Genomic DNA, 21,998 nt, shown 5'->3' with positions numbered 1-21,998 from the left:
CTGGAATTTTCCATAACAGACTCTCACTGTCTACAATACTGCTATGACTCAGCTTCCTGGGTCACACTCTGCTCCTTTCTCAATATGCTGAAACAATAGGCCATTGCTGATGGCACCCCCTGTTTCATGCCCTGACTGGGGCACAGTGACCATGCAACATGCTAAAGCCCTTTGTTTCCCTTTTTTTTTTGGTCTCAAAAGTAAAAGCTGTGTTCCACCCAGCAAAGAAGTGAAGGGATGATAACTGCCCTTTGTTAGTAGAGACACGGTAATAATTACATCCCACATATCATAAACAACTTTTGCTGATCAAGAGCATTTGTTTGTATATTTTAGTGCTGCTATGTGGTGAGAGAGGCTAATGGGTCCAAACAGCACCACTGCAGTGACTCAGCAATGATGTTCTTCTGGGGCTTCAACCTACCCTGCAACAGTTGAAGTGTTTTAAACAGCCCTTATTCCTTCTCTTCTATGTAAAAGTGTTTTGAACACTTGCACATAAGGGAGAATATGCATTTTCTCAAGAGGCAAAGCCAACTCAGGAACTCCTAACTCCTGACTCCTTACACAACATCCAACTGCACTTCCTTGCCCTGGTCACCACTAGATCACCAAAATGATCCAGATTAGGAAACAATGCAAGATGACATATTCACCAGAAGACAAGAGGATGCTTAACCATTTATACTGCCTGCTACTCACTGCTTGCTGAAACATGCAAGAAAGGACAAGGTTACATCATGAACACACATGAACATCCCAGTCTATTGCTCCACTACCCCTGGCACAGACCATTCCCAGTACAAATAGGGTCTGGACATGGCAACTCTACCAGTTAGAAAGACAAGAGAGCTCTGCTCCAGAATCCCACTACACACAATTAATGTGTCAAAATATCTTTAACAAGATATTTTCTTCCTGGCACCTTTCACCATGCAGCCACAGCATTGTGATTCAAAACTAGCTCACAAGTGGAACTGTCTACACTGAACCAACAAGTGCTTTGGAACTGCTGTTTCGAGAGTTTACTCTTGGAAGTGCAAGTACAGCACAGAAACACAGAATGGTTTGGGTTGGAAGGACTCTTCAAAGGCCATCTAGTCCAACCCTCCTGCCATGGGCAGGGACATCCATCCTAACCTTGAATGTTTTCAGAGATGGGGCATTTACCACCTCTCTGGACAACCTGTGTCAGTGTTTCACCACTCTCTTCCTTTTATCTACCTGAATCTACCTTCCTGCTGTTTAAAACCATTACCCCTTGTCCTCTCATGGACAAGCACGGCACTACCTTCTTCATTCAGCTTCTGTCCTTAAAACTCCTGCTTTGGTTGGCATCTCCCACTGCTTACCAGGAAGAAACTCAAGGGGTACAGTTGGAATAGTAGCTGGATAATCCTTCCGCTGCTGCTCAAGCCGTTTCCTCCTCTCCAACTCTTCCTGCTGGGCTGCCTTTGTCACGGCTTCCAGTTGGTCCTCACGCAACAGCTTTCTGAACACAGGAGCAAACGTGATTTGGTTACACTCAAACAATATCTCCCAAAAACATGAAACAGCTGGCTCAAAAGATGACTGACAGGCTCCAGGAGTCTGTCAGCTACACAGACTGGGAACATCACCATTAAAAGATACAGGCAAATACAGCTACTTCAAGACTGTGCTTCCCAACTACAGGTAACACTATGAGTAGTCAAGGAAAAGACAAAAGTTTGACAGAAGCAAAATAATGAAAGGAGAAAAATTGGGAGTGAGTAAGCACATATGTAAAGTAGGTTACCAGAGACAAGTTCTTCTATCTGAAAGGATGTTTTTTATTGATATGCAGTCTATAAACACAAAATGCACAAAGCCATGCAAAGAAGATACGTGGGAGGAAAAGGCATCAATTCCACCACAAAAAGTCATTACCCTGATTCTCTTCTGACATAGTGCTTTCAGGAACTAGGACCTCTAATGGCTTTAACAATGGTTTCAAGGGATGCTCTCAAAGCACCTTCCCTTTACAGGTAGTTTTCTTTACTTCCAAATGTTGCTCTTCCCCTGCTTCAGTTTCACATGTGCAGTACTGGAAATGAAGGTGCTTTTGCCAGGGGAGAGGTGCTGTACAAGCAGTGGTAAAATCCAGTTCCCTCTAACTAGCCTTTAGAACCACCCAACCCCACACTTCAGGGACGTCTTGCCCATCCTAACGAGGGAGGGGGAGATAGGAGGAGACGTCCCCAGGCCTACTCAATACTCATTCCTTTGGTTTTAAGAAAATCAATCTGCACAAACTTAAACATGAACCAGAGACCACCAGCACATTGCACACAGGGCAAGAGAAGCCACTTGAGTTCCTGCTCCATTAGGACTCCTCTGAGCATTTAAGAGTCCCCTTGAACATTATTTCATAGCGATTTACCACTCGACAACTTGTCCCAGAATACGTGGTGACTTACACAATCAAACTACTACTGCTTTATATAAGCCAGGTGAAACTGATTTCCAACATTTCAGTCACCAGCAGTAGCATCAGCATTCTTGCTAACAAATACCCAGGATAGTACAGGAAAAGACTGTATTTTAGGCTGTTTTCAATAGGATTCACCTCAGCAAATATCTGAAACTGGTATTAACTTAATGGTGGTACTGTTTTTCTATTACATCTTTTAAAAGCCAGCAGCAATTACACAACTTTTGCAATATATTCCATAACCAAATATTCCCTCTTCTGAAATACCAAACAAGTCTGCACCCACATGCAGCACTCCAGTCTGAGATCATACTACTCCCACTGGTGAAATCCTAAGGTTTTGGAAAAGAAAAACCATCTGCTCTGCCAGCAGTGGCAAAACGTAGCTCAGAAGCAAAGTGCAGAGATTCTGTTTTCACCCAAAGGGCTCATGTGACCCTAGCTCTTTCTGTCCTGCTGCTCCTTACCTTATGTTCCTCCGCATGTGAGACGGTTTCTGAGCCCTCTTCTTTTTGGTGTCCTCAGAGGCCAGGCTCTTGTGCTGGTTCTGCAAGAGTTGCTCTGCCCGCTCACTCGGAGATGAGGTAGTTGAAGTCGAGCGCTGCCATTCTCCATCCTCCGTGTGCTCAGCATGGTCACCACCGAACACACCTTCCCGGGGTTGGTCTGCAAAGGGGAGAAGGCCATGACACGAGAACAGGACATGAGAGCTGTGCCAGCCTGGCTTTTACATGAGCATTCATCAGGATTTGAGCTGAGTGGGAACTGACAGTCCCGATTCTCTCTCATTTGGAAGCATGTTTCTCCAAGGGTCAACACTTGGGTCCTTTCCAACAGCCACTCTGAGTGTTAAAAAGTTTTATAGTCAAGGGTCTGTTCCCAGTAAAAGCCAAGACTAACAACATTCAACATAGCCCAAAAGTGTCCTGACAAGAAAACAAGGCAAAATTGTTTCAGTCTCCGTGGAGCAATTGCTGTCCCAAGGGTTTGTGTTCCTACAGGGACCCAATGAGTTCTGATTAAAACAAGGAACTTAAATCTCTTTACCTTTGTTTCATATTGTTCAAGTAAGGCAGAAATTTCCATTTATATGACACCTTCCAAGTTAACAGAACCATCTTTCAAGTTAACAGAACATACCATGTAAGAGGTTATCTGGTTCAAACACTGGGCACCTCAGTGGTTTTAGCACCAGGCTCCACTCTCATGATTTAAATTGTAACTTCCAACGAACTTTTTTAAAAACAAAAAGTAAGTGGCAATACTCTTTCTACATTATAAATCACACGCATTCTTTTTTCTCTTCTTTCTCCCATTTTCAGACTTCCATTAGCACTTGATTTCACTCTTAAGGCATTATATGAAATGACACCTTGTTCTATGTGACACTTGGCTCTTCAACAGGCTGCCAGTGGCCAAGCTAATGCTTCCAGAGCACAGAAAGGAGATGTTTCTGTTCAAAAGCTTCCCTTGAAGCAAACTGTTTCTGACAAGCATTGTAATAGCTTCTTTGAAGCATCTTGTCCCCTTGTGTCAGGCAAAGAGATACCCTGAGTCTCATCTTGTAATCAGCTTTCTTGCTTACATTGTGTATCCGAGTTAATGACTGAACTGAAATGACACTTAGACAGAACTTTGAAGGAAAGAAGACATCAGTGCAGATGAATGTGGCAGATGAAGTAATACAGAACCCACAAACATCTCATTGTGACTCTGTGGGATCTGGAGACAAAGAACATCCCTTCTCAAAAAAGCTGGGAGCTTAAACAAAGGATGTTTCAGTACAGCACGTTGCACCTACAGCTCTCACATTAATATGCCTATTAACTTAAACTTACCACCAGCAGCACCTCTTAAAACTGAGATGACAAGAAGTAGATTCAGACCTTGGGCAAAAGCACCAACTTTGCAAACTTCCTCTCCAGACATCCCACCAGACCAGCCCCAGTATTTGCTCCAAGTCTATGTCAGAATCCATTTAGGACTTCAGGGTTCACCCCACCATAGACCAGCAGAGCAGCTCAAACATTTCTGTGAACATCGGTCTCTGCCAGTCCTACACATACTGGAAAAACACGTATCCACAGTTTATGGGATGAAACAGATCTCACCATGAATGAAAGAAATGTTATGTTGCATGTGAGGGTTAAGGCTAAGGGGTTTGCTGCTACAAGCAGGGTAGTTCTCCTACTATAGCCAAGGTCTTGGAGCTCTGTCCTCCCACCATGCCTCCTCAGACTTACAAGCTCAAATACCACACTCACTTGCAGACAGAGAACTGTGCTGGGAATAAACCCAGTTTCCCAGGCTTCCCAAACAACAGCTCTGCTATTTGAGCTACAGACACATTTTAGTCACATTACCTGCAATTCTTCAGCACTGTTTCCTTCCCCCCACCCCTCTCGACTCCTGGTTATATAACTAGATCAAAAGATTGGATGAAATAGGGCAAAGGGAAGCAGGGAGGCTGCACACGTGATCACATGCTCCAGGATGAGTCATTAAACCGGAGACAAACACTGCCATGGTTACATTGCTGCCATCTCACCCCGGGCCGGAGGACCTTGACAAGACACCAGAGAGCACAAAGTCATGCTTGTTTGGAAGAGGAAGCACTTCCCTCCCCACACTCCAGCAATTACCCAGGTCATCTCCTCCGGCAGCCGCTCTGCCAGGAGCGGGTGTGCTCTGGCAGGAGCACTGTGCCAGGAAAGGGTGTCTTCAGGACAAGGGTGATACAACAAAATCCAAAGGCTCAGCAGCCCAAGTCTCCTCTATGTTTTCATATTTGTTGTACAATCTCTATGTAGACTCATTCCACCTCTGCATTTTACCTTTTCTCTTAATCATACCTAATACAAAATCTGCTGAAACCTACAGACAGCTGGATCAGCAGGTTTTTTAAAAAATATAATTCTCATCTGACCAGGAGTCTGAAACACAAAATCTGATGATAAATTTGATCCTGCACTGAGTACAGGCCCTCATCCGCCACAGCCATGTCTGCTCAGGCTGGTGTTTGTCCTGCCAGTGCAAGTTCTGAGGTGAGGAACACAATCTGTGCCTCAGCCCACATTCCCGACACATACGCATCTAGATACTGAGAGTTCTTCCACACTACTGACAGCACCAAACATCACACTGATTCAGCTGCAGTGGGATTCAGGGGACAGCCGGATTCCCGAGGCTGCTCCCACCCTTGCCACCACCACGAATAAATCTGCCTTTCACAAAGTTTAACTAACACAATGATGAAATCGCAAGTCTCACCATGCATCAGCTCCCACCACACCTGTGGCATGAGCTGGCAGTTACAAGCAGGAATTGTTTTGTTGCTGTTTTGTATCAAACTCCTGATTGTGTGCACAGCCTAAATCTTGCTGTATATAAAAAGCCAGGCTCCAGCTGTAGCCGTGTGGCTGCACTCCACCACAGTGAACTTCAGACTGTGTAACTGGGACCCACACTGGGACAGAAATGCATTAAGAAACAAACTACACACAAAGAAACCTATTTTGTATAAGCACAGGCTAGATCTTTGGGTTGGAGGGAGTGTGGGAACAGCCTCATCAAACAGGTCCCATCTGGTAATCAATGGAATAATCCTGCCCCAATTTTGCAAAACCTACATCCACAACAGAAATGCAATTATGGTTTTGTAACAGGAGCTCAACATGCTACTCTGACATGGTTACACAAGTAGCTTTCTATACAATGCAAAAACTCATCAGCCACGTTTGCATGTTGACAACTGCCTGACCATGCTGAATCTGTTAGTGCACTCTAGGAAGACCTGGGCAGTTATCCACGATGCCTCCACGAGAAGAGCACTGCCACAAGCCTGTGGGTGACAGCCCAGCACAGCGAGATCAGCCACATGTGCCCAAGTACAGCCAAGAGAAAAAGCAGGCCCAGGTCTCCTAAGCAGAAGGCAGCCATGGGTCAGGTGTGGTTGCTGTAAATCCATCCCGTCGTTACACACTGGGCACCAAGAATCAGCTGGAACATCAACTGCTGGGTTCACACCAGCTGTTTCATGTTTTGCAGTGTCCTCAACAAATCTACAAAGAGGGTTTCCCCAAGGGAACTGGTGAGAGCATCAATGCAACTGTTCCTTCAGGTGGGTTACAGCTCTGAGAGATCCCCATGCAATTCCCACTGGTCCTTGGTTATGGGCACCTGCACACACCCAGGCACTCTGTCCTGAGAGGTACCAAGAGGGACACAACTATCCCTTCTCATGCACTTTAAAGGTTTGAAATGTGTCTGCCCTCTCAAAACCCAACAGACCTGATTAGAGGATGGCTCTGGTTTGTGCTGCAAACCGGGGGTTGCCAGTTTTCTTTGCTCAATAAGCAGCAGCAACCACCATCCCCAGCTGTACACACAAGCAGAGGGAGGAGTTTGGTTTCTCCACTGACACTTGCGTATTGCAGTGATACAGTTTAGAAGTCTCTGTAAGAAAGGGAGTCATGACTGCTGTGTGTAACTGCTTCAGATGCTCCCTATGGGCTGTGACTGCCAGAGCTGCCCCTAAACAGGTGAGTCATGATGTGTAACACAGCAAAAGATTTGTCCCACAGTCAGGCACTTCCTATTGCACCCAAGCTTACAAAACTCACCTCATGACCTCCTTCTCAAACTTCCCTTAAAACAGCACAGGATTCAGCCTGGAGAATATTCTCCAGCATTGTCAATTCAGCAGTGAATTGCTCTTGACACAGCCTGCTCTGCAAAAAGGCTCAGGTTGCTGTGAAGTGTCCTGAAGCAGCAGGTACATTGTTTTGAGGTGTGAGATGTGCGCAACAGTCTTCTGACACCAAGGTGTGTGAGAAAACAGTGTTACAGCTGCATGCAAATCTCCATGCTCCAAGGCAGACCTCATTAGGTCCAAGTGTTGTGCATCCACAGTTCAGCTCTAGCGACAGTCCGACACTCCGAGTACAGGAATTCCCGTTCAGAATAAGACCCGAAGGTCTCCTACCTGAGGCTGCTGGATGAGAAGGTCCAAGAGACCCCTCAGTGGACAAAACACTGTAAGATGGAGACTTCCTTACCTCCTCAGTTACTAGATAGCTAACATGGCTAGCCAGAGGTACACCCTCCTCCTAGGAGGCCAGTTACTCTGCCAGGGTAACTCCAGTGAGTCCAGGGAAGGCATAACACTGAAAACCAGACACTTGTTTATTTCTAAAATCATTTCACTACAAAAACTCAGGATACTGAATAGCACAGTGTGGCTCAGTCTCTGGGCATTACTTCCTACCCTAAGGACAGGGATGTGCATGCATGGTGAGGAAGGGAGCTGCATGCAGAGCAGCGAGGAGTTAATTCTTACTTTGGAGCTCTCTTTCGTCCTGCACAAAGAACAAAGAGCAGTTAAATATTATTGCAGTTCTTCTGGGAAGTTCCATGCGGTTTGTGGGCAAAAGCTTGTCAGAGACTAGCTAGTACTAGCTAGTGCTACTACAGCTGGTACTGAGCTGTCAAAGCAGGAATGGGAGGAGCACTGAGGGATGGCAAAAGAAAGTCTAATTGCACAGCTCCAGCTGCAACACTCAGTCCCTGACACACTGAACTACAATTGTGCCAAAGGCTGGAGGAGCGACTCCACAGAGCTCTGACAGCCTGGAATATGCTCTCTGGGGTTATGTGACGTTTTCCCAGTGCACTGGGGGCTGGAGCAGCACGTAGATGATGCCAGAGTGCAAGTGTACCTGGCACCTGAAGAACAGCAGTTCTTTAACTGTGGCACAGCAATCATCTTGGAGGCTGGCAACAGGCAGAGTGCTCCACCTCATCTTGTACTCAGCTGTGGAATATAAATTAAATATTTTCAGAGTATTCTTTCTCTGTATGCTACTGGTGCAGCTGTTGCATGGATGCCATACAAGAAGGGAAATGTCTGCACAGAGCACCCTCTCACAGAGGTGGCATTGTGTGAAAACACTTGAGCACCCCAAGCTGGGCTGGAGGCAGGAAATTCCTTGTGAAACCCCTCAAGAACAGTGTAGGCGAAAGTACGGGGGAAGCTCAGACTTTTTTCCTCCAGGCACTACCTGTTGCAACATCCAGGAGAGGCACAAAGCCCTCTCGAGGAGCTTGACACACATCAAAGCCTGATTGCTCCCACCCGAAGCACACTTTAGAGGGGGACGGAGGGGGACGCAGCCCCTCCGGGGGGACTCGGGGCCGCGGTTCCCCCCTGCAGCCGCCCTTAGAGCAGCTAATTCGCAACAAGACTTTGTTCTCTTCGGAAAATAATCGGGCTCAGTCTTCGACGGCAGGACGCCCCTCCCAGCCAGCAGTGCTTAACAAAGCCCTAATTATGTAAGTATTATATAACCCGGCACACCTGCCCCCCCGCGCTCCCCCCGGCTCGCCGGACCCCGCGCCCGGACACCCTCGACCCTCTCCAGCCGCCAGCAGCTGCCACTCGCTGACAGCACCGAGCCGGGACCTGACCCTTGTCCACTTATCCACACAGAGCGGGGAGCTCCCAGGCCTGGCACTGCGCCCTGGCCAAGCGGGACAGCCACGGTGTGAGCCTCGGGCAGCGGGACCTGCAGCCCCAGCCCCCAGGAATGCCCGCCTGGCTCCTGCGAAACGCAGCCCACCGACCAGAGCAGCGACCGACCGCCCTGGCCCCAGCTCTGCCGGTGTCCTGCTGAGTCACAGCCACGGTACTGCCAGGCAAAAGGCGTCTTTTGGGCTGAGCCTACCCAGCCCCAGAGCTTGCCTGCTCCCAGGGGAAGCTTCCCTCAGCTGTCACGAAGCACGTACATCTTCATTCCCGTTGCTGATTTATCTAGGAGTTAACCACCTCAGGTGTGTCGTTCATACCTGTCACTGTAACCAGACATGGAGACTGTCATGTTGGTATAACAAATAGTGCTCCTTCAAGTCTTTCATTTCTCTAAGTATCTGTAAAGCAATCACTTGCTGTGGGTTCAAGATACCTGCATGAAATCTGCAGATTGCTGGTGAGAAGGGATGGCAGGCTGCCTCCATCCCCAGCCCAGGACCAGAGGATGGAGGGAAATGATGTGAAATGAGCTCTGAAGAAAAAACGCCACCAGCACTGACTCCGTGGGCCAGAGCACAAGGAGGCAGCCAGACCAGGAGCACACAAAAGCCAAACCCATCTCCAGACTCCCTGGGCAAGGAGTAAGCCATGGAAAACTTTAGAAGATAAATTATAAGGCAGCACTGCCCTTCTTTTTTCCTTCAGAGGTCTCTCAGCATATCAGTTACTGATGAGGTTATGCTGCAGAATAAAACTCCTTTCCTGGCCTGAAGGAATCCTTCAGGGACAAAAGGCAGCAGAGCTGAAGGGCAGAAGCAAGGAAGATACCACCCAAAAACCAAAGGGAAGGGAAGCAGCCAAGAAATGCCGAGAGGCAAACTGGAATATCAAACTGCCAACTTTGGTGACAGACGATATATCTTCTAACCCTGGGATTATGCAAGCAGAACCAGGCCCCAAATACCCAAGAGATCTTGTTCTGGCTGGGCCTCAATGCTGCAGACGCTGAGACCCGGGTTACATAAACACCAAAGAGCACTTATATAACTGTTGTATGGCACAGGCTCGCAGCCACCGGCACCCCATTGCCACCAGAGTGTGGCAGGGAGCTGCTCTGGCACCCAGCCTCTCCAGGACCTCCTCCCATCCCTGCACAAGCCCCTGAATGCAGCCCAGGTGAGGTGCCCCTCAGGTCATCCTCCCTCTCACAGGCACCACAGAGGAAAGGTTCATGCTTACTCTGGAGCACCAGGCAATCTTGGATCCATTTCCTGCTCTGATAGCTAAAGAAGGTTGTGAAATTTCATATCAAACATTTTCATAGTGCCTTGAGATGGCAAAAACTGGAGAAATGCAGAACACTGCTACCTGGCATCTGTCTTCTAGATACGTAATCAAAACTACTTTTCCTAATAAAAGTCCTCAAACCTAGAATGTAAACTGTTTCCTCCTCACATGCCCTCTCTCTTGTGCAGACACTTGTGGGCATAAGTGAAGACAAGGAAACAAAGCCAGGAAAGGCACCCACTAAGGTAGCAAAGGAAGCAGGGATGGGTCTCATTTGTCCTTTAGACAGGGGCGTGTGAGAGCAACGAGTTACATAAAACTCCTGCTCTGGAGTCGGGAAGTGTTTCAGGCTCAGTGCTGGGAAGTTTTCAACAAGCTGTGCGCAGGAGGGAACTGAAACCTCCCCTTTCTGGTTATCCCAGTTAACTAGTAACCCAGAATAGAGTTTTGTCAGCCAGATTACAGAAATTACCACGGGGATCTAAACACAAGTAACCGGATTTAACCATCAGATGTTATTTATTTTCACAGTTGTTCTAAGCTTTTTTAAAAAGGGAAATCTGATCTATTCTACTGAGGTGCCTAAATATTGATTTAGGTAACAAAGACACATTTCCCCTCCCAACTTCAGAAAATAGATGCATACAGGAGCTTGACATGTTCCCAGCACAGTGAATCCAGTTGCTTGCTACCATGACTTTTCTAGGGATAAATTTCAGGGACTAAGAAAAGAGGACGAGGAGGGGAGCAAGCATTCTGCATTATGCAATGATTACATAAGCATTAGTTTACACTAGGTAGCTGGGAGTTGTGATATTAGCTTTATACCAGCACACTCTCAGAGTAATGAGAAATAATAAAAAAGGGATTATTGCTGCCACACACTTCCAAGGCCACCAAAATGGCAAACAAACAACGAGCACCAGCTGAACTTTAACCTCTACCTCAAGCCCTCACCATACCTTTGTTCCAGACCTGTTAACAGGGAGGGAGGAGAAGACAGGTGATACTCACTCCTAATTTATAAGAGCAGCGTGGGAAATAATCCCATCTTAAAGCACCCTCCAGAATCTGAGTAATCCTTTGTTGCTCATGATGGCAGTGGTATAAGAGAGGAGGGATTTCAAAATTCTAATACCTGGCATTTCTACTCTAGTCAGTGTCAAAGAGTTCACGAGCACAGTGACCTGTGAAACACCCTCCTGTCCATCTTGTAGAGGAGAAAACTAAGGCAAAGAAATCAGGTAGGCATCAATGCTGAGGAACTCCCAAGTTGTTGGCTCCCTGTCTTATGCTCTCTTTCCTCTCCTTAAATGTAATTTCCTACTTTAACAAAACAAAACACAGTTGTGGATTTATTTATTTTTTTTTTTAGAACTGTAACAAAGCACAGAACTTCAGCTACATCCCCTTTTTCTGCTTCAGTCTCTAATTTCTGAGGAATTTTTAAGGACTGTGTTTAATGAGGGAGGCATCACTTGGGAGAAAAATCAAAATTGTTGAGTTTGAGCCTGTGTGCCACCGCATTCCACTGGCACTTCTCCCATCAACTGCAGCCAGAAAAGTGACTGAGAGCACTGGAGAAAGCTAATAAGACCAGGATGAAACACCACCACTGAAAGAACAATCTGTTTCTAGTTTTCCTTTTCAAAAGATCGGTGCTGCTGTGGGTGCTGCTAAAGGAGTTTGACAAAGGGCTGCAAAGTTTTTCATGGCAATCAGACTCACACAAATTGAAGCCACAGTGTCACAAGGACACCCCCATCCAAAATACACAACACCCCAAAAGCTAAGCCTGGAAAAGAAAGGTTGCCAAAATTAAAATTACCCCTACAGTCAGAAAAGTAGTATATATGTGCATATGGGGAGAAAACAGGGATCTTCAAATAAGATATCTTTTTCTTGCAGGGCAACAGGAGGATAGGTATTGTACTTCAACAAAACCTGATTTACTAGCTGGTGGGTGCTACCATAAAAATAATCTAAAAATCCTCTCTGACTTTCCAGAAACATTTATAAAACAACAAAAAGGTAGCACAGCACTGCACATACAGGTGCTTGCTACTTTGAAGACCTGGAGTGAGGAAAAGTCATATAAACTAGAGAGGAAAAGAAACACTGAACAGTGGTTGAAGCACAAAAGCAGGGAAGAACATGATGTGTCAGTTCTGTCCCAGACTCATTCAGTGACCTTGTGCAGTTTTGTCATCTCTTGGGACAAGAAGGCTATGGAAAAGTGTGATGGAGACTCTCCTGGATCCACCAGCCGGGACACAACCTCACTAGATCAGTTACAAAAGCTTCCTCAAAGAGAAAGAATTTTCTACTGGCAGACTATGATAAACCTTGCCCCAGACTTTACAAATTGGGAAGCAATACTGTACAAGGAGGAGTTAATTTCACTCCTGCTCTCTTACTTTTGTACAAATTACCCCAAAAGATCTTTCCACCCAAAATTTTTGGAAGGCCTCTAACTTTGCATTCCCCCTCCATGTACGACCTACAGTGCCATTTGCAAAAGCATCTTCCCCTCCCCATCTTCTGTTTTTATACCTATTATCTAGACTAAGTTACATAAGCCACTTGTATCATCACCCAGATTCCTCATTTATCCAAACTCATTTTCTATTGTAATTCCTTTCTTTTCTCAGATCGCGCTCTCCCAGAATTAGCTTCTTGTCCTGCCACCACAACCAGAAAAATAAGATGGATTTTTTTTTCCTGGAATCCACCTCTCTCACTAATGGATAACAAATATTGCATGGCTTATTTCTATAAAAACTCCTCATGATGACCACACTGCACTGCACTTTAAACTAGGAATCCAGAGCTGGAACTCCTGGGGACCATTCCTGACCAGTCTATTAAGTTCATAGCATGACTTTGGAGGTATTTGCCACATGAACAAGGTGGAAGAAGCCTGGAATCCTCAAGTACCTGACCACAAAGCAACAAGTTAAATTACAAATTTAAAAAGTTCTTCAAATCTGAACAAAGTTTTTTCTCCAACACACAACATCCTCCCACCAGCAAGCAAACTAAGTGGCAGCCATCCCCAAACTGTAAACTCCTGTGATGGTTTCACCAGCATCTTCCACTTGATAGGGGGGGAAAAAAGGGCCAAGTAGCTCTTAGTCTCTTAGGCACTAATTAGGGAATCTGGAGCAAGCACCAATAGCTCTGCCTGCCCAGATTGCTGCCCGGTCACCAAGTCACCAAGCATTTCACTGACAGAAGAAGCTCTCAAAACTCTTATCAAGTAGGATGTTGAAGGCAAAGCATTCACAAAAAGTTGCAAGGTGTAGGAGAGAGGACGCTGAATATAAAATAATATTGCTATTAACAACTGCCTCCTCTCTAAAAATTCCATTTGCAGAATTACAACAGCTGGACCCAGAATGTCACACCATCAAAGACTTCAGAATTAAAACATAAAGAGCTTCCTTCTCATATTTTCTCCATCAGGCCAACAGGCACTGCAAGACTGAAAACTCAACCACTTTTATCCCTGCCTATTAGGGAGCATACTAAAACCTGAGCCCCACAGAAGAGTCTCAGTTCCTGATGCACTTTGCTGGCCAGTGAGTGGGGTGCTCTGGCACAGGGGTGGGAAAATGAGAGGCCTATAACAGGAGAGCAAGAGGGAAAAGAAAACAAGGGAGAAAAAAAAAAGAAAAATCAACCCACAAAAAATCCAACCTGTGTCCTACCTGGAAACTGCTGAGACTCATCCAAGAGTAACATGCTGCTCAGTGCACCAGGACAAGCCCTCTGCCCGCACACTTGTTCACCTTGGTCGCACACTCTCAGCCCTTCTGCTATTCTTGCCTCAGGGTCTTCAGGACAAAAGTTTCCAGTCCCTCCCGACAACTCCTTATCTCTGCCCGCAGCCCAGCGAGCACTAAATCCACTCTCACTGGCTGTTCAGTTCGCAGGCGGGAAATGCCTCCTGATAAAACAGTCCAGGGTACAGGCAGGGAAACCTGCGCTTAAGGTTTCTGAAAATAACTTTGGTAAATAGCTCGCGGTGCTTGAATCCACCCCGCCGGTGTGACGGGAGTCAGTACGCACATATCCTCCCTGCACCCAGCCGAGACGGACCGGGGTCACCGTTACATAACTAGTTAAATATGCCTCGTGTTCAGCCTAAATAAAAACTGCCACTATCTCCTCCCCTGCTCGGAGAGTCAAACAGCACAGCCCTGCCCGAGGTAGCTGCTGCTCCACTGGGGGCCGATGCCTGGAGCGGTGCTGCCGGGACGGTTTGGCTTCGGTACGTGCTCCCGATCGGCGGGAGCAGCCTCGGTTATACCTGGGAAAAAGAGTTTGAGAAGAGAGGAGAGGAGCAGGGAGGCCGAGTGGGTGTGTACGGGGGAGGTCTCTCCCCTCTGGAGCTGCCCGCCGTACGGACCGGATCCCATTCACTCAGCCTGTGATCCAGTTCAACTAGTGGCAGAGACCAAGACTGAGAATAAAATAAAAATCCTTACATAACCATTCAGGCTCCGCTGGGGCCCCGCGCAAGGGGAATCCCAACAGACAACAGGACGTTCAGAGCAGGGGACAGGCGGGACCGTAGCCCTGCTTCCAAGTTTCAGAGCACAAAAGGGAAAAAGGGTGGGAGGGAGGTGCAAAAAGAAGTACAGCCGCTCTGGCTTTGAAACCAATCGCGATCCTACCAACTATTTGCATGATGCCTGCTGATTTCCAAGCAACCTGAGCAATTCGATGGAGCTGGTAACCTGTTTGTACAGCAGCAGGTGAAAGAGCCTCCTGTTCACTTCATTAAATCAGCAGCTCGCACAGCACTGTGAGTTGCAGAAGGCTCTCGGTGTAGCAAATGTTTTATGAATGAGATATCCCAGTTTTTAGGAAACAACCTGCCAGAATTTGTGGAGTGTGAGTTTACTCTAAGTGAGCCTTTGTCCCCATCATCCATCTGTACCAGGACAGGCACAGGAGAGAATAAATAAATACAAGAGAAAACAAGTCCTTTAAAGCTGTGGTTGAACTCCTAAAGGCTATCCATCCTTCTCCAGTGTTACAGAGACTTTTTGCATGCCTAATTCCCTTCACAGGCACATCCAATGCCAGTAACAAGCAGCAAACCTGGGCTGACAGACAGGTAATGAAATTAGCTCGCTGCTAGTGAGCATTTGGCCATGTAATGGCTCTTTATTGAAACAACTGGTGAGTGAGTGTTGGGAAAACCAGGATGGGCACAAGAAACCCAAAGCAGGCTGTGTCTGAACAGCCCTGGCACAGAACCTGCAGGACTCCAGGACAATGAGCTCCTAAAAGCAAAGGTTGATCTAAAGGTCTGCAAGCACAGCCAGGGCAGAGCCCAGCTACCCTGTGTGTGACTCCAGCCATTTCTATGGGACCTTTCACTTGAGAGGGTGGCAGGGCACAGAGAATGCTACCATCAAAATACCCTCAGTGCTTCAGGGTACATCACAGCTTTGAAACAAACCCAAGGTGCTTTTTCACAATTAGAGCTATATAAATTTTACCAAAGAAAAGATAAACTGTATTACAATTAAGAGTCACAGTGACAGGACAGCCTTTCACCTGTGTCACAGATTCAAACAGTTTGGCTGGTACACAAGAACATAGTGTTTATAAAGGGGGAAAAGAGGGACGAATATATTAAGAAGTATATAGCCAAGGATCTTGTAACAGGCCTTATAAGGACTTTGTAGGGTTGGAATAAATAAGCAAACATGACCTCAGCATCTGACCTAACAGACTTATGAAACTATGAAGCAAGATTTAAAGACAAGTATTTGTGCAAACACAACTGGGTACTTTGCAAGGCACACTGTGCTGGTTTTAACTGGAAGAGAGCTAGTTTTCTTCAAAGAAGAAGCAGCTAGTATGGGGCTGTGTTTTGGATTTGTGCTGCAAAAAGTGTTGATAACACAGAGATGTTTTTGTTATTGGTAAGCAGGACTTACACAGAGTCAAGGCCTTTTCTGCCTCTCACCCCACCCAACCAGGGAGCAGGATGGGGGTGCAGAAGGAGTTAGGAAGGGACACAGCTGGGACAACTGACCTCAGCTGACCCAGGGGACATCCCAGACCATATGGTGTCATACTTAGCATATAGAGCTGGGGAAAGAAGGAGGAGGAGGAAGAAGGGATGTTTGGAGTGATACTATTTGTCTTCCCAAGTCACTGTTACTGTGATGGAGCCCAGCTTTCCTGGGGATGGCTGAACACCTGCCTGCCTATGGCAAGTGGGGAATGAATTTTCTAAACTGTCTTTATCTCAACCCACTTGTCACTCTTACCCTTTCAATTCCTCCATCTCACTGGGGGAGAGTGAGTGAGCAGCTCTTTAGGGCTGAGTTGCCAGCTGGGGTTAAACCCCAACACACGCTTATTACAGCAGTCAAGGATGAGGAAAATGGCAGTTCAATACACTGGGTGAAACAGGTAACCTATACCTGTCCTTCTGCAGACAGCAATAAAAAGGGAATTTCTTTCTTCAGCTTAGTGTGTAAAATGGAAGAGGAACTCTTCTAGCTCTTCTACTCACAACAGCCCTCTGGTGAGGCCATCACTGTTAGGCAGGAAAAATACATATTCACACAGCCAAGAATTAGATCTGCCAGAAACAGTCAGTTTATAAAATGATCTCCTCATGGAAGGTAATCTTGTTACAGATAAGTCCATTTACTGAATAGCTTTTCTCTGAGGCCAGTCTTACCAGCAAGGAAGAATGTTCTCCCTCCCCTACAGAGTCTGAAATCTTACCCAGCTGTCACACCTCACCTACCTCATCTCAAACCACAAGCTCTTTTCAATTGTACAGCTGTGCTGTACATCACAAGAGGCTTCTCAAGAAATTGTTATCACCTGAGAGGTTCCCTTGCAAACAATTTGATTCTCCTATTAAAAAAAAACACAACAAACCCAACACTATAAAGTTTGTATTTTCATAAAATATCAATATTTCCCATCCCACAGCTTTCTCACAGCCATGCTCCACATCCACCAGCTCCTTCTGCGCAACCTGCTGACCTCCAGTGAGTAGCCTACAAACCCAAATTGTTTGTAAGTCATTAAACAGAAACTAGGCTTGACAGCCACATTTCACTCTTGATTATCACCTGTCAGTACACCTATCGTTAAGGCCACTTTCCCTGTCCTATTTTCCATGTTGTTTTAGCAACATGGAAAACACACAACACTATCAGGTTTGAGTTGGACATGGTATAAGGTGGCATTTATCCACCTAAAACAGTTCAGATAGAATCACACTTGAACTCCATAACACTATGTGTTGGCAACTGGGTATTGCTGGCTTTGAGAATCATTTGCTTTTTAAACAAACACTGCACTGTAAATAAAAATTCTTTTTGATAAGATCTAAACCAACCATGGAAAATGAGAGGAGTTTTTCCATTGACTTTAGTGAGTTTTGGACTGAACCACAAGGCATAAAATGTGATAAATCTGTTTTTCCTCATTTTACTTTTATTCATATAAATCTGGATTTATTTTATTTCCCACACTCATCTAAAATAATAAATGGGGGAGTGGGAAGTCTTATATAATGTAACACAAAATTCAGGTAGTGACACAATGCAACACCTCCTGCAAATGCTTTTCAGACTCTTACCGAGGCAAAACACACTGCTTGAGATTTCAGACCAAGGCTTTCAAAGGTTGCTAAAATGTACTGAAGAAAACAAGCTATTATTAGACAAAATGGAATGATTTTAAGTTAAAGAATTTATACCACAGATATTTATCATAATCTTAATCAAAGCTAAATCCACTGAGTTACAATCCCAGTTATATTCAAGAAACTGATTCTTCATCTCTTTCTGTAACTTGCTACATTTTTGCTGCTGAAGATGACACAACTGTATATGTGCACCACAGAAGCGTGATTTTGTACAAGTTTAATTTAATTCCCTTCATTTTCAGGTATGTGCAAATTTGACATGAATCACAAGCTAAGAGTACACAAAAGTGCCATTTTTAAAATGGCTTCTAATAGTTCAAGTATTTAAATACTTTACATAGATGAAGATTACCTGCAGATTAATTGCAAAATTTGTTTTGACACAGATTTAAACTAGAAGTTTCTGTTCACCTAGCCCAAAAAGATTTTATCTTGTAGCTTTCTTCTGTCTCATTCCTATTTGCATATCTGCAAGTGAAAATAAAGTCTTCTGACTCCTACTTAGAATTTTTTTGAGACTGAGTCAGTGAACTGCATGTTGAAGAAAATGTGAACAAGACATTCTCAACATCTGTAGTACAAACTACTGTTAATGAAATAAAAAACACTTTGATCCAAATGATGAGCTAGACACTTCTGAAAGTTCAGTGTTGCAGTTTCTGTAAAGCCTAAGCAAGAAATTAAAAAAGACAAAGGAAATAACTCTAATGTGATATAGTGTTTTAAAATCTGAAGAATACTTCTAATTTAATTAAGAGTTCCTTCCCTCCTTCCAAACTCTTATTATTTAATATTATATTGGTACAACATACAGCTACATGTACATTTTATTTAACCAGTCATTAAAACCAGCACAGTACCACAGAAAATGAAGATAAGGACCCCTTGCACCGCTTCAAACTCAAATGAAAATCACTTTGAGTGTTTCACCTCATACATTGCAACATAAAAGGGGCGCTGCCTAAAATGCAAACCAGAGGATTTTCACTTTGGCTTCTTCACACTCATCAGGCAACCTTGGCAAAGTGACTTTGCCACTCCTTACCTGTTCAGGAGGGAAAATACCACATTACAAATTTGCTAATTAGTTTCCGTGTGATTTCATCACGGTTTCAGAAGCTGCAGATGAGGGAACACAGTATCTGTCAGCAGTGACTACGTGCAGTACAAAGCTGATGATGGAAACGTTCATGGGGCAAAAGGTACCAAGCGTGACAGAGAAGGAAGTGGGACTGTCCTTTGTTAGAGATTCTCTGGCTGCTTTATGGAAGGAAAAAAGCAAGGTTTTGGCCAATAAAGCACAACCTCTATATCCTGCAAAGCTTATCAGAAAAGCAGGAAGAAGACTTGGAGCAATGTTTTGTTCAATTAATAACTGCTCGCTCACTGCTCCCCGTGCCTTCACGCTGCTCTCACGTTTGTGGCAGCTTTAAGAGAATAGATAAAACACGGGCAAAAAACCTCTGAAAAACTCCATGTACATATATATAGAAAATGCAGAGCCATGGGCGTGGGCTGCTCTTGAACTGCATAGAAGGATTTCTATTTTGTATTCCATCATACGCAACAGATCAAAGGGAAGGAGGGAGAAAAAGAAGGGGGGAAAAGTGGAGCTCTTTATAACACCCCATCATTTCACGAGATCTGCCAGGCCCTGCGCCCAATCGGTGGCTCTGAAGGAAGCAGAGCTCTGGCGTCATCACCTCCTTTTAAAGAAGTAAAGCAAGTCATTACTCCGGGTTATATAACACTTCGACTATGCCAGACTTTGTGCCACCCTCTCGAAAAGGAAGCCGCTGTCAGGGCGCCTGGGAGGCGGGCAGGGGAGTCACCGACGTTTTCTTTCGGAGCTTTCCCCTGCTCGGGATAAACTGAGGAGACCGGGAAAGAGTCTGAACTTTCGGACAGAGCAGGCAGATGGCGAAAGGCTCAGCGACTGACCTGCACCACCGTCAGTCTGTAACCCCCTGAGCAGGGGGCTGGGGGACAGCACTCCTCGGGATCTCATCCCTCTTTCCCACAGCAGCCCTCAAGCCACACCTCACCCTGCTGAGAATAACCCAGTTCACAGGGTTACTTAAAAGCCTGGAATCAGTCAACAGACCCCTCCAAACCCCAGGCACCGCTCCTCCCCATTCCTGTTATCTTCCCCTCTTCCTCCCAGATTCATTGGCAAACAGCCGGCAGGCAAGAAACCTCTGTCATCCTCCCACAACCCAAACTGCCCCAACACAACAAAATACCCAGCCAGGCGATCTGCGGCTTCAGAATGGGCAGAAGGGGAGCTAACAAAGCATCCAGCACTGGCTGTTCCCAGCAAAGCACCCAAGAGGATTTTTCTTTAATGTTGCCATTTCGTGGGTCCAGCAAATCCAGTTCAAGGGAGCTGGGTGCCTGCCCCAGGGTCTGCACAAGCATTAGGAGCTCCCCCACAGTGTGCTGGGGATGGAGACTCCTGCTAGCCGGGCAGGTCCAAGCCCCTCAGACTGCTCACAGAAACAGCATTTGTTCTGACAGACAGACTGTGCTACTGGGAAACTGCCAGAATAAAAATAATGGTTCAAATCTGCAGCCTGCTGTAACAAAGCAAAGTTCCCAGAGAAATCAGTGGGGCTCTTGCATAAGTGAGAGACAAACCTACTTCTTCACTATTTTAATGTGACCTTTCCATATTACTCAACAAGCAGGATTGCTAAAACTGCAAATGCTAGCATCCAGTCTCTTTTCTCCTTTGATACTAACTCTATCTTTTGTATTTTATTCAGCTGAATTGTGGAAACATAGAAACCAGCCAGCTCCTAACTTTTTGAGTCTTGGGAAAACCAACACAAGCCTTGAACTTCAGATTTGTGGATGCAGAGAGCACACCCTTAACAGACAAAGCTCTTATCACTTTCAGGAACTGAGAAAAAAATAGAAAGCTCTCAACTTCTTAGTTACACCAAGTCACCTGAGAAATGCATCCAAAATCTGCAGTTAGATGAGTACTTGCTGACTGAGTTACCCACAGCCACTTGACTTGAGGCTGAGCCCCACAGTCTGCACCTGTACGATAAAGCACATTTAAACACTCTGATCCATCAGGATCATTTTCCAAGGTAATGCAGTTTCCTAAAACAATTTGATAAAGTTTAAACACATTTTAATATGCAGGATAATACTTCACAAGTAAGTTCTTTCACAGGTAGTGATTACTTCTGTACCTCTATGATACCACACCAGCCATCCTCTATGCAGGTAATTATTGGCTTGGAAGACAGTCTACAAAGTTACTACAAGCATTAAAATCTACCTGGCTGTTTAAGAACAGCAAAGTGCACAGTGGTAGTGCAACATGGAAGTTCAGGTTTGGCTTCTAAGGTTTAATAAGACCAGAGCCATTGTGTAGGCAAAATCATAGACTTGAGCAGAGGTTTGCTTTCCCCAGGATATGCCCTTCCAGCTTCCTTAGAAATAGCACTGGTGGGCTCTAGAGGGAGCTGCATCCAGTCACAAGTAACCAAAATAAAAGAATCTAGATAAGGAAGTCCATCAAGTAGGAAAAAATGGGAAGACATCAATCACCACTCTTCCCTTTTCCCCAAGAAATCCACCTTGCACTCTACAAAGTTCAATTTGCAGATTAAATTATAGGATTATCACTTATGGGCACCCATCACTCTGTAATATATACACACAGAACACAGCAGAGCTCCAAATTAAAGCCACCCTCATGATCATCTTCAGTGCTTTTCCAGATTTAGGAATGACCTGACTTTTGCTTCTTTCCACACCTTTTCCTCCAACTCATCCACTTTCAATCAACAAAAAGAGCCTGCTCTCCACTCCAAGCTTACTCTGATGGGCCTGTGCCTTTCCTTACCCCCTGCCACCAGCTAAACAAGGACAGGAGATCAAAGCACGTGTCACTAGACTGAGGAAGAAAGCAAGCAGCAACCAAGTCAACTGTGCCATGTACTGCAGCAGATGGAAGCAGCTCATTACAAGGTTCCTCAAAGAGCAGCTGCTGTCTGAGGCTGCCTCGACCTTGGGATGCC

At 45.5% G+C, this 21,998-nt stretch overlaps 1 protein-coding gene across 7 annotated transcripts in view; it reads right to left on the bottom strand.

The window, feature by feature from the left end:
• Positions 1-21,998, bottom strand: part of RAD54L2 (RAD54 like 2) — a 68,539-nt gene that overhangs the window by 19,539 nt on the left and 27,002 nt on the right. For 6 of the 7 annotated variants that reach the window (XM_051793397.1, XM_051793396.1, XM_051793395.1 and 3 more), the window contains 2 exons: positions 2,920-3,118; positions 1,353-1,492 (listed from right to left, as the gene is read on the bottom strand). In XM_051793397.1, coding sequence (XP_051649357.1) covers positions 1,353-1,492; positions 2,920-3,118 — 339 coding nt within the window. Of the gene's footprint in view, positions 1-1,352; positions 1,493-2,919; positions 3,119-13,975; positions 15,075-21,998 lie in introns of those variants that run through there. The other variant, XM_051793398.1, reaches the window with a different exon arrangement.

The sequence above is a fragment of the Manacus candei genome, unplaced genomic scaffold, assembly GCF_025592945.1.
Source record: "Manacus candei isolate 608988 ecotype Guabito, Panama unplaced genomic scaffold, ASM2559294v1 h1tg000036l, whole genome shotgun sequence".
NCBI classification, from domain to species: domain Eukaryota; kingdom Metazoa; phylum Chordata; class Aves; order Passeriformes; family Pipridae; genus Manacus; species Manacus candei.
The sequence above is the reverse complement of the archived record's forward strand: the minus strand, read 5'-3'. Positions and strand labels throughout refer to the sequence as shown.